This window comes from Echinops telfairi, unplaced genomic scaffold (genome assembly GCF_000313985.2).
Source record: "Echinops telfairi isolate 266 unplaced genomic scaffold, ASM31398v2 ScPeMD7_7467;HRSCAF=8505_0, whole genome shotgun sequence".
Lineage (NCBI taxonomy): Eukaryota > Metazoa > Chordata > Mammalia > Afrosoricida > Tenrecidae > Echinops > Echinops telfairi.
The window spans coordinates 8,598,570-8,611,905 of NW_022111367.1; the positions used below are offsets into that span (position 1 = coordinate 8,598,570).

The window sequence follows — 13,336 nt, forward strand, 5'->3', positions numbered from 1 at the left end:
CTTTGAGATGATGTGTTTCAGAAGTGCCACAGAAATGACACTTTTCATCATGCAGTTTACATTGACTTTGTTTTCTCACGGTAAATTTTGGGGACAGTTTTTCAAACTTTAGGCAAGGAACAGCCTCCAAGGAAAGCAACAGTCTGGTGAAAACGAATACTGGCTGCCCCACATCTCAGGAAGCAAAGTGTCTTTTTCTGCTTTTTCTTTCAAGGTTTTTAATTTGGCAAGATCTAAGGTTCTCAATCATGGCTGAACAGGAATGAGACCAACTAAATAAAAATCTCCAACGTCGGGTCCTAGAATTGTTAAAACTCTTCAGGTGATTCCAATATGCCCTAGTGATCATGACCAAGGATCACCTAGTCTAGGATTTTTCAACCTAACTGTAGCACTATTGACATTTTGGGACTGGTGTGGTGTGGTGGTTACAAGTTGGCCTGTGATCCACATGGTCAGCAGTTCAAAACCACTAGACTGGGCTTTCCACCCCTTACACAGTTACAGTCTCAGAAACCCACAATGACCGTGAGAGAATTCTCTGTGGTGGACTGTCCTGTGCACTGTATGTTGTTCAGTAGCATCCAAGGTGTCAATAGAACAGTCCTGTTGTGAAAACCAAAGTGTCGGCCAAAATTAACAAATGTTTCCTGATGGGGGTGGGAGTGGAAATCACCTCCAGTTGAGAGTGACCAATGATCCTAAAGAGATGCTCCTTAGGCTGCAGCAGCAGTAGTACTTGAGAACTTGTTAACAACAGTTTCAGAGCCTCACATTAAGAAACTGTGTTTTAACAAGTTCCCCAGGTGACTCAAATGCATATCAAGGCACACTGGTAGAGAGAAGGCACTCTGGTCGTGCAGTGGGTTAAGAGTTGGGCCACTAACAAAAAGGTTGGTGGTTCAAGCCCACCAGCTGCTCTGTGGGACAGTGTGGCAGTCTAGTCACATAAAGGTTCGCATCCTTGGACACCCTATGGGGTAGTTCTACTCCATCTTCTGGGGTCACTGTGAGCGGAAATGGACTTGATGGCATTGGGTTTTTTGTTTGTATTTTGATTGGTCTAGAGCGAAGATAAAATCAGATCACCATTCTGAGACATTTCGTTCTGGGCTGAGCGTGAGATTTGTACAAGAACCAAGAAGAACAACTCTTCTGAAATCTTATTTTAAATCAGATCAGAAGACAAAATAGAAAGTCATTCTACTTACCTTAGTCAATGGGCTAAATACTGCGCTTTCTCCAGAAAATGATACGTTCATGTCATTATTTCCTATATTCAATACCTGAAGTTGGATTTCATGTCCTTGGGGGAAGACTGGCAGAGTTTTCTGAGCAAAATAAGTAAACACCGACAGTGAGTTATTCAGCACCACATTGAAGATCACCTTGATGCTGGCATTGGTCTAACTGTTCAACTAGCCACGAACACTTGTGTTGGCTGAGACCAACCAAACTTTCCTTACGAAGGAAACATCAACGAGTGGTATTTACCAATCATTCACCTCATGGGAGCCACAGAAAATTGTATTTGGACATAATCACAAGAGGTGGTACATGATCCTACCTAGCTACATCCTGGTAGAAGGATGACCGATGATAAAGCCTGATGGGCTACGAGTTGGGTTGCTAACCAAAAGGTCAGCAGTTCAAAACCACCAGCCTCTCCTCAGGAGAAAACCAAGGCTTTCTACTCCTGTAAAGCATTAATTACCGTCTGGGAAACCCATAGGACAGTTCTCCTCTGTCCTACAGGGTCACAGTGAGTTGGAATCAACTCAAATGGCAGTAAATGAGTATCGAAGTGGGCAAGAGTAACCGTAGACTGATTCAATGCTTACTGATGTTAAAATTATAAGCATTCACCATAAGTGTATAGGAAAAAAAATTGATATAGCAAGCCCAAGACAGCTATCTTCAGACAGGACTCTTGCAAGGCTAACCCTTGTCTGGTCCCTGAGGACCTGGATTTAGGGAGTGTTCCCACCATTTCCAGAACTGCTAAGAATTGCTCACTGAACTTAATCTGCTTGTATGCCCAAAATGACTTAAGTGGAACACTTGTTTTGATTCTGAGAGCCTGGAATTGTGGCATGTGCCTGTCAGAGGGTCCCTGTGAGACCTGACTCCCAATAGCAACCTCAGGCTTCTCTGGTAGACCACACTGTACATGTGTTGATGCAATTTGATGCTGGAGGAATTCCGCGTGTCCTACATGATTCCAACGGGAGAGGACCCTTGGAACCTGGTCCAAGGCATCCCCCCAGTTGCTTTTCCCTTCTGTGATTTGCTTGGCATTTGGTGTATAAATCACAAGCATGGTCATGGCCACCAGCTGAGTGCTGGGCGTCCACCTAGTGAATCGCTGAACTAAGGTGTAGTCTTGGGACACCCCACACAATGAGGGTCTGGTCATCTATAACACTTGGAAGCTGTTTTCCAACGAGTCAGCGAAGGAAACAAAAGGGCGTCTTTTCATGAGCTAGACCTTGAAGGGCGAAGGAAGACCTTCCTGGGACCCTGGAAGTGAGAGACATTGGAAAGAGAAGTACAAGATAAAGTTTAAAGAAATGGGGTGATGCTCCAGGGAGTAAACTAAAACAGGAACCACCACAACCTCACCCAGCAGCTCTACCTGCATCACAACAGACTCGCCTTGCTCTGGCTTTCCAAATACACACCATCGTACTTCTGTCATGTTGTAGGCTCAGTCCCAGACCACCCAAAATAAAGAGAATTGCACAAAGTTTCTGGTTCCCCAGGGCATATAGAAGTTCTGCTTACACTATACTGCATTCTACGACATGCAGAACAGCACTGAAAAAAGAGCTTGAAAGATCGTGAGGATGACTAAAATGTAACACAGAAGCAAGCGCACGCTGTCGGGAAAATGGCACCAACAGAGCTGCTCTGTGCAGGGCTGTACAGAACACAGGACCTGGGGGCGGGGGACAGATCACAAGGACCTACATCTAACCCCATCCCTGGGGGACAGATGCCAGAAAAGTGGGTGAGAGGAGACATCGGCCAGTGTAAGACATGACAAAATAATAATAATTAATAAATTATCAAGGGTTCATGAGGAGGGAGGGTGAATGAGGGAGGAGAACAAAATAAGGAGCTGCTACCAAGGGCTCAAGTAGAAAGAATATGTTTGGAGAATGATGATGGCAACATATGTACAAATGTGCTTGACACAATGGATGGATGGATGAATTGTGATAAGAGTTGTACAAGCCCCCATTAAAATGATAACATTTTAAAAAGAAACATAAAAACAAAACCCCAAACAAAAAACCCAGGTCCTGTAACGTGTGAAGCATTATAAAATGAGGTCTGCCTGTGTACATCGGAGAACTTAATAGCCAGCTTCTCCATCTTTGTGGTATAGTTTACAATGTGCCCTTCCCATGCTTGAACTCCTGGGGTTCCACAACCTACGTCACCCAAGACCCTACAGTCAGCACACTTTGCTCTCAGGTTGTCCGTCTGCTCCAGGCAGGGGTACGACCACGACAATAAAGGGGAGGGAGCTTTCCCAAGCCACCCAAAGCAGGAGCGGTTGCCAGTACAGTGAACCCTCGCCACTTTGCGCTTTGACTTCCGCGGCTTCACTCTATTGCGGTTTTTGCGTAACAGCGCATGCTCTGTCATGACTGCCACTGATTGGCTCATACGGTACATGCTTGATGCCATAAATAATATAATAAATAATAAATGATAATTGTAACGTCCAAAATGTTTTACTGTATTTTCCCTTTTTCGTTTAATAAATTGGATAATACGAGTGTAATGGTGACTAAAGGGTGCTTTTTCATGTCCTCTATGCTCTAACTACGAAAATATTTGATTTACAAATAAGGAATCCTACTTCGCGGAATTTCATTTATGACGGTAGGGTCTAGAACCGATTAACCGCGATAAACGAGGGTTCACTGTACTTCCATTCTCACAATGCTGACTGACAGTGCTTCCACGTCACCCTTACGCTTTCATAGCACACCCATTCAGAAACCACTGCGTGAAGTGTTGTGGAGCTCACCTATGTGAACAAGACAGGGTGCCAGCTATCAGGGACAGCAGTGTGGTGTGTCCATACTCTAACATGAAGTAGAACGTGATGATGGGGGCGCTAGCAAGGGGCAAAGCTCGGATCGTGCACTATGCAGCTTCAACGGAAAGAGAGACGATCTTCCGCCTGCAGTGGACGAATCAAGTAGGAACCCGGGAGGAAATGGAGCCTCTTCAACTGGGCCTTACGGGGTATAGGGATCTAATAAAGAAAGCAAAATTAGAGTGAGAAAAGAGAGACACTGAAGTAGGGCAAAGACATGCAGAGGGACAGAAAGTGGAACACGGATGGAGAAGAGTGGGCTTGGTCATCATGAACGGAAGTGATGACGGTCACTCTGGAAAAGTTAGCGAGGCCAGTCTCCAGAGCACTAGGAGAATTATGACTGCCAGCGCACATTTGGTAGTGTTTGCTTGTCCCGCTGAAGGGAAGGGATGCTATCGGTACCTGGTGTGTGGACATCCGACAATGCACAGGACAGTCTCCACAACCAAGGGTTATTCTACCACATAGGCCATTAAGTATGTGGTTGAGAAATCCTGGTAAAGAGACCTTTGAATGCCTGGCTGAGGAGTTCAGCTCTTATTGCGAGGCAGTAACAGGGCACTATTAGAGATTTTGGCCTGGAGACCTGGTGGTGTAGTGGTTACATGTTGGGCTGCCAACTATAAGGTTGGAAGTTCGAAGCCAGAGAGATGAAACTTTCTACTCCTGTAAAGAGTTACTCGGTGTCTTGGAAACCGATAGGGACAGTCCTACCCTGTCCTGCAGGGTCATGATGAGTCAGAATTGACTTGATGTCAGTGAGTGTTTTTGTTTTATTAGGGAATTTGAGTTTATGATAAGAACATGTCCAGAACTACTCAGAAAAGTTAATCTGGTGGAAGAACAGGGGAAAGGCTGGGCCGAGAGAGACCGATACACTAACGGAACATTGAGGGTCTGCAACAGGGCAATTGAGGGAATAAAATGGACTCTTAATAAGACTTCTGCAGTTGGATTTTAAATTGAGAGTAGGAGAGAAGAATCTAGAACCAACCACAATATTCCAAGCCTGGAAAAGCAGATAAGGGGAAAGGAAAGAATGAGCTGTTCTTTTGTTATCTTATTTTATCAAGCTAAGCTTACTTCCTTATGGCTACATCACCACCATGACCTATGAAAACAGCTGTTCTGGCTGTAGGGCCTGTGTGTCGCAATAGCTGTCACCACTCCCAAAGACGTGGGTCTTTAAGCACTCCAGCAGCTGAGTGATACTTTGCTCAGCTCAGCTCCTGGTTGTGGCACCTGAAATCCTTTCTCACCTGACATCGGTCACCTTCCCAGTAAGTCTGGTAGGCGGGTCCTCAGTCCTGGTCACAATTCTCTGCAGTCTTTCACAGATGTTCATGCCTTCCTGCCTCGACTTGCCTTTGCTCAGGGCTTTTGCAATTTCCCTATAATATGCCCTTTCGAATCCCAGTGCCACTGGAACATTCCATGCCACCTTTAACCACCAATGCATTTTCCACAACTCTGGTTACGCACCCCCACCCCCCAAAAGAAAGAGGAAACACACAAACACAACTCTCTTACCTCTTTTCTTATACATGATAAGAATGCCCTTTCTAAACCCGGATCTCAAACACGTAGTGATGTAATTCTAGTTTCACCCAATTTGGGTTAGAGAAAGATGAAGCTTCCTGCTCCTGTAGAGTTAGTCTTAGAAACCCCCAGGGGCAGTCCAACCTTGCTATAGGCTCACTATGAGCTAGCATCAACTTGATGGCAGTGAGGTGTTGTGTTGTGTGTGTGTGTTTAAAAGACTGGACCAGTGTAGGAGCAAATTTGCAGTAGAAGCACTAGAACAATTTACACACCTTTAAAGTGTTGTTTGTTTCTAAGTGGTGGATGTCTTTTAAACAGACCCACTACCTAGACACTTAGATTGCAAAGGAGTAAGTTCCATAAATGTCCCTTCGGCTAAAGACCAATAACAACAAACAAATCAGTATTATAAACTGAGTCTTTGCAACTGTTACCTAACTTCTCTCCCAATTAAGCCCTGCAATTTGATCATACTTCCAGTTTCAAACTTTGCAGTGAAAAGAATTTGTGAGGTATACTGGCTGAAAGGAATTACACCCTCACCTATCAACATGGTGAGCTTCTAAAGACCAGGTTGTTATGCAAAAATGCATGTTGTATGAAAATGAAGGCTGATCCTGTCAGATCATTCTACAAAATGAAGGATGACAAATCTGCCAAATTAGACCCTTAGATAACCGCCCATCTGAAGATGCCAAGTTGACACATAATCTTGTCCACAACAGCCAACGTTACTTTTGCTTGGCACCTTGGAGTCCATAACTGTTAGATACATGCTGTTAATGTGAAAAATGGTTGGATACGTTTTTCACTATGGTTATAAATGAGGTAGGTAGGTGAGGACAAGGTGTATTACGTTCCATTCCTTCACAGTTCTCAAAGGTACGGGGCTTAGTTTATAGGGAAAGACTCTGGACGCCCCTACTCCCTTCCGTTCTGGAGAAAGAGGAATTCAGAAACATTCCACCTAATCCCACCAGGAGAGAATGCTCAAGAATTCAAAGACAACTCACATCAATTTCCACTTGTACAATGGCAGCCACTACAAAGGCCATGGAAGCCAGGAACATTCCTACAGTCATCTTCTTCAAGGAGCTGATTCAAGACAAACAGCGAATGAATCTCAACTAGTCTCACACACACACACACAAACTCTTGACTTGGCAATCCCCTAAAGTTATTTTCTATAAAATACACAGGTTCCAATGTGTCCCTATTGTGCATAACTAAGGAGAAGAAATGAAAAACAGCCTCTGTTTTGTATTTTTACATTTGCTTTCAATAAGCTCAGCCCTGGTGGTGTTTTTGGGTATGCATTAGACTGGTAACCAGAACGTCAGTGGTTCGAACCCACCAGGTACTCCTTGTGAGCAAAATGAGATGATCCTATTCCCATAAGTTTTATAGCCTTGTAAACCATAAATAAAACTGCTATGAATTGGAATCACTCAATGGCAGTTAGTTTAAGTTTTGGGGTTTCTAAACTCAAGTTAAGACAGTATGCATTCAGCATTAATATTTACATCATCTACATATATCAGGGCACCTTAACTAAAAAAAACAACAACCTTTGAGAGGCTATCATTAATTGAATGTCCCAAAGGTCAAGTTTTCAGAGCTAGCATCACACAAACATCTGTTTAAGTCAAATGCATTCTTGAATTCTGGTATGGTATAAAACTCCATCCTAGGGGTAATGCTAGGGAAGGGAATACAAAAATTATTTTCACTGAGGCAGCAGAAGCTGAGAGAGCAGCAGCCTATTTGCAAAGCCACAGGACCAACCCAAACCCACCAGTCCCCTACCTGAAATTGAAACCACACTTGGCAATCAGAGGATAGACCACACCATCCACAATGGGGACCATGATGACGATCAGGATGGCATTCACGGTCTAGAGATGACGGGGACAGAAGGTTAACCTTTGTCTCACAGGTGATTTTGACCTCTGAATGCAACTTAAATATATTCCCCTACCTGCATCTGATCTGGTTGAATTTCAATAATTCCCTAAAAAGGGGGAGAAAAAAAGTCATTGATAATCTCTCCCAGGTGGTGGTGACGGTGGGGGGGCAGCGGGATGGAAATGACATGAAGCGAAGGCGAGAGGGAGCAAAGGGGCTAAAATAAAGAACGGTGACCAGCAAAGGTCACATACTTTGATGACTGACACTTACAATTTTCCCACTCATGGCTGTTGCTTGCAGCGTCCATCGTGAGCCCTTAAGATAAATGAAGGTACTGCATCATTTGAGAACGTGCACCTTGATGTCTTTACAAATCAGTAGTGGGTCCTTTCCCAAGTAGGAAGGAGGTCTGAAATGAAATGCTCTGGCTTTTTTTTTTTTTAACATCAAATTAGTCTCCTGGCTTCGCTCTAACACCGGGTAAAATTAATAACTCATAATACAGCTGTACCACGGAGTACAATATGTAGGACTCCAGCTCCTCTGAAGAATGCCCCAAGTTGTTCTGTCGGATAAAGCTCTGTCTCAGAAATGGGAAAATGCATTTCTAAGGCTGGTTGGAAGACAGGCCCCATCAGCTACCAGGGGAAGGTAGCCACATGCCCTGAGGAGATCCTAGAATTGACCTCTACCAAGAGAGTGATGGATGTCAACCTGGACAGCCTAATCGCATTGAACCTACCTCGGAAACCAGCAATGGAATGACTTGATGGCATTAGATTTGGTTAGGGTTGTTTTATCATGAAAGATGTCCTAGGGCCAAATTATTACATATGATTATTCCCATGGAGGATGAAATATGTATCTCAACGTGACTCCACCGACGACCAGAAAGACAAAGTAAAAAAAACAAGCTATTCTTTGCACGCTGTCTGCCAGTCCCTGAGTACCTGAGATGCATTTGCTCTAGTTTGGTCTTCAGTCTTGAGGTGAGCCCTTAGTCTTTCAGAACCAGGCAATCCTTGACCTGAACTCACACAGCTCTATTGGGTGATGGGATGTGTTTCTAGTGCAGTGCAAGCGTGGCTCCTACCCACTCTGCAAAATTGCCACCACGGCCCTTAAAAACGTTCATCTAAATCCCATTCTGACCAATAAGGAGATGAGTAGGAGAGCTTAAACTTTTTCAAAGAGAGTTCACCCTTATTATAATGGTTCCTGCACAATGAAAAGATGTGTGCTCTTAATTTTTAAATAATTCCAGTCTCTAAAAGAAACAAGAATGTACAAATGCACTTTACACAATTGATGTGTGTATGGATTGGGATAACAGTTGTATGAGCCCCTAATAAAATGTTAAAAAAAAATAAAAGAAAAGAAAAGAAACAAGATCTTTTACTTTGCCTACTGAGCACCATCGGTTGAGTGGCTAATACAATTTTGGAGAAATTCTCAGCCACACGGCCCACTGCTCTGGTAGCAGGACCCCAACCCTAGGTCTGGCAGGCTGAGTTTTGGTTTGTGGCTCCCATGTGTCTGGCTCCAGAGGAGTCCTTTTGCCTCCCAGGCAGTCCTGCTAGCTGGGCATTCCCGTTGGACAGCAGAAGACGGCAGCCCCGCCTCAGTTCAAACATTCTCTGGATCCCCCCAAGGGCAATATACTGGGTACCATGCTATGTCAGTAGGAAAATGCTCTACTTTCCATTGTGAATGGCAACAGTGCTGCGTGCTTTGGTCAAATCTTTCCCCAGGCTTATTTTACTTAACCACGCCTTATTTTCTTCATTGCCCTGCAACAGAAATATGAGCAAAACCACCTGGAACTGGTGTTTTAGAAAGAAAAAAAAAGTAGGATTTAACAATTGCCAAATAAATGGACATTTGAAGCTAACACCTCAAAGAGATAAATGCTACCCCTCCGTGGTGTGTGGTAGTGCCCAAGGCTGCTTGCTAAAGGAAGGAGCACAGAAACACAGTTTCACGTTACCTGCTGGTCAAACAGTGCCCAGAACATGGGGAGAGGAATGTAGAGGAACATCACCTTCGTAACCATCTTAATTTGCGAGATAAGCCGGTTCTGCAATAGGAAGAGAGAGATCAGCCACCTCCATGTCGCTCACAGCTATGATGTGCTGTTCAGCCTCTCAAGGAGTACAGTGATATTGGCATCTCCAGATGACTGGGAGGTGATCAATGGTCCCCAGAACCCGACCACTGACTTCTTTCAAAAAGCCAATGTCTGCACGTTACTAAAAATATTAATTAACACATCTATTTAGGAGGTGAAATGACTAGAATTCACCAAGTAACCCCCAAGCACGTATCCTTCTACCCTCAAACTAAAGTTCATGATCGCAGTGAAGTACAATTGCTAGACCAGAGGACACGGGGGCCTAGTGAGCTGTTCTACTCAGTCCTGTGGGGTCATTATGAGCTGGAATGGCGTCCATGGGGGTGGGGCTCTGGGTCAAAATTGACTCCAAAGGGTTTGGCTGTGGTTTTGTGCAGAATGAAAAACGACGAACAGGTAAGGTGTTTCCACATAGATTAAGCTCATCGTTTATCGACTTCTTCTCAATATCAAGATGTGGTCCCACATACGATTATTTAAAACGCTAATAACTGTGATGAAGGCAACCACGGGTGACTCTGGTCCAGGTACCCTTCATACCGTGCTTGGGCCCTGGCTTTTCCCGTTTAGAAGGAGCTTCCTGGGACCCTGTGCTCCAGCTCGCCGCCACTTACATCGTACTTCTCTGTGGCCCAGTCCAGCCAGTGCTCCCTCTTGGGAAACTTCTTGCTCCGATGCCTGAACCGATTTTTGATGGCAAACTGAAGGAAAGAAGAGAACCGTAAGTTCCGAGCAGACTCAAATCCAGGGGCACACATGAAAGCAAGAGAGAGCCGGTGGGAGAACGGCAAACCATCACGCGCTGCATGCGCGTCTCATGACCACGGTCAAGGGCCTACTGGATGCAGCCTCTTTCTAAGGAAGAGTGTGTGCCACTTCCCATTGTCCAGGAGGTTGAGCTCAGTAGAAACAGAGCGCCTAGCACAGGGGTCATGTTAGTTTTCTAGCAGCTATTTTAAAAAATAAAAACAAATGAGGTGAAAGGAATCTGAAATATAGTTCACCGACCCTAAAAATCCCAAACACATTTCGTCACGTGATCCGTATTTTAAAATATCAATGCTCACTTTTACAACATTTTTCATATCTAAGTCTTTGAGGTCCAGGTGCATTTTTACACACAAGATACACCTCCATTTGGATGTTGCCTTTTTCATTTTGAACATTTTATTGCATTTTAGGTAAAACTTTGCACAGCAAATTAAGTTCCCAGCCAACAGTATGTATACAAATTGCCCATGACAGTGGGTCACCTATCAGGAGTCTCCCCATCTCTCCCCACCCCATTTCTATCCTTCCAGTTTCCCTGCCCTTCCTGGGCTGCTCTTCTTAGCCTTTGGGCAAATGTTGCCCATTTGGTGAGATGCAGTGGATGGCCCAATCTATTATTTGGCTAAAAGGCATCCTTTGGGTGTGGTGGGACAATACACAGTCTAAGGGGCTCCTCCTCCTTCAGTCTATCAGTTCAGTGACACTGGTCTTTTTTTTTTTAAGACCTTAGAGCTTTGCTCTACTCCCCCATCCCACCCTTATTTCCCCACCTCCCTTTTAAACCAGGACCTTCTACTGTGTCCCTGGTCAGGGCAGCAGGTAGTGGTGGCTGGTCACCACCCAGTTCTGGTCTGAGGCGAGAGGAAGAGGTGGTTCTTGGGGAGGGGGGGTGTCTGTGGATCCACTGCTTCCCGAGTCTTCGGTTTCCTTCACTCTCTCGTGCTCCCGATGGGACGAGACCCACACGGAACCCGAGATGGCTGTGAGCAAGCTGCTAAGGCCAGACGCTACCCACCAAACGAGACCAGTATCTCTGGACTGTGTTAGGCAACTGACCTGGAGTTCTCCTGGGACTATGGCCCTTAGCCTTCAAGCCCAGTGATTCAGTCTGATGAAGTAGGTGTATGGAGATGCCTAAGAAGTTTCAATAATTGTGTCCCCTCGGCATGAGTAGCTTTTATCAGAAATATTTAACTAATCAGATTGCATGCAATTGAGCTCTCAAGTACTAAGTTGTTCCAGACATACCTATTTTTGTAATAACAATTGTCCTCTTAAACTTTAAACTAATCTAAATTAAATATGATGTACAAGTCATTCCCCCAGTGTACTGGTCACGTTTTAGGTGCGCAATGGCCAATGTGTGGCCAGCGGGGACCATCTTACATTGTATTATGTCTATAATAAGTGCCTTATATTAACCACAGCGAGAGAATGAGAACCTACCGTGTAGAAATGCCTTTATAAGAAAATAACGGTGATCGTTGAAATGGTAAGCCAGGAGAATTTGCTTGGCACTCTATGATGAAATGAGCGGATACTGAGCCCTGGTGGTGCAGTGGTTACGCATTGGGCTGCAATCCACAGGGTGGGCAGTTTAAAACCACCAGCAGCTCTGTGGGAGAAAGACTGGGCTTTCTACTCCTAGAAACAGTTACGGTCTCAGAAACCCACAGGGAGTCACTATGAGTCAGCATGGACTCTGGGGCAGTGAGTGAGTGAGTGAGTGAGCCTTCTTTAGTGGGATTTAGGGGGAGGCTTTTAGGAAAAGTGAGCTACATTCATATACAGCTGCAACAGTCAGCAACAGGGGGTCACAGTGAGTGCATGTGTGGTTAAAAGGCAATAATGCAGTTACTTGGATGGTTTTAGCAACACAGGCCATCATGCTAAATCAGCGGTTCTCAACCTGTGGGTCGTGATCCCTTTCACAGGGGTTGCCCAATAACATCCTGCATATCAGATATTTACATTATGATTCATCACAGTAGCAAAATGACAGCGATGAAGTAGCAACGAAAATCATGTGATGGTTGGGAGTCACCACCACACGAGGCACTGTATGAAAGGGTCGCGGCATGAGGAAGGTTGAGAAGCACGGCCCTAAATCATTTGAAGTCGTTCTTTTGGGGTCGGAGTGGAGGTGGCAAGCACTTGTCAAGGAAGGGATTGGAGATGACTGCCAAGATCCCTTCTTAGCTTGGGAGAAACTTGGAGGCGGGAATAGATGTACAGGCTGAAATGCACCGATGTGCAAATACCAAGAACCCTGGTGCGCTGGTGGGTGGTTTGAATGCAGCCTCCCTGGGAGAAGGGTGAGGCCGTCTGCTCCCTAGAGATGTACAGTCTTCTGTCTACAGTCATTGTCCAACAGAACGGACTCGAGGACAGTGGGTCTTATAGTGTAAGTTGAGTGTCTTTCTCTCTGGGGGAATTTAATATACAAAACACTTTGCTGCTATAAATACTATAGTGATAACTTTCATATAAACTGTGCTCATTAAAAAATTAATTTCTGAGTTCTAATTCCTAGAAATAGGATGAGCAACCCAAAGAGTTTCAACATTTTATGCGAGACACTTTAGACTCTCACCAACCGCACCTCTCATTCTTGTTTCACCACTGCTTTAGAAACATCAGCCAATATTTGCCAATTTGATGGGTGAAGGGTCACTTTGCCTTGTTTTCTCCTGTCCATTAATCTTACCTTATAAGTTCAAGGGCCACTTCTCTTCTTCCCTTGAGCTCTGTTTGTGTTCTTGGTTTATATTTTCCATTTGGTGAGTCTTATAAGAAGCTTCAACCCGAAGGGATCAGGTGTAAGGCATCATCAGAACAAAAAATCTCACCATAGTGAATGATGGGGG

At 44.7% G+C, this 13,336-nt stretch overlaps 1 protein-coding gene across 1 annotated transcript in view; it reads right to left on the reverse strand.

Annotated features, from left to right (window-relative positions):
• Positions 1–13,336, reverse strand: part of SLC15A1 (solute carrier family 15 member 1) — a 35,394-nt gene that overhangs the window by 8,658 nt on the left and 13,400 nt on the right. Inside the window, exons 10-16 of the mRNA XM_013005077.2 lie at positions 10,313–10,399; positions 9,555–9,644; positions 7,838–7,882; positions 7,638–7,670; positions 7,466–7,554; positions 6,673–6,754; positions 1,212–1,331 (exon numbers count right to left, since the gene is read on the reverse strand). Coding sequence (XP_012860531.1) covers positions 1,212–1,331; positions 6,673–6,754; positions 7,466–7,554; positions 7,638–7,670; positions 7,838–7,882; positions 9,555–9,644; positions 10,313–10,399 — 546 coding nt within the window. The remainder of the gene's footprint in view (positions 1–1,211; positions 1,332–6,672; positions 6,755–7,465; positions 7,555–7,637; positions 7,671–7,837; positions 7,883–9,554; positions 9,645–10,312; positions 10,400–13,336) is intronic.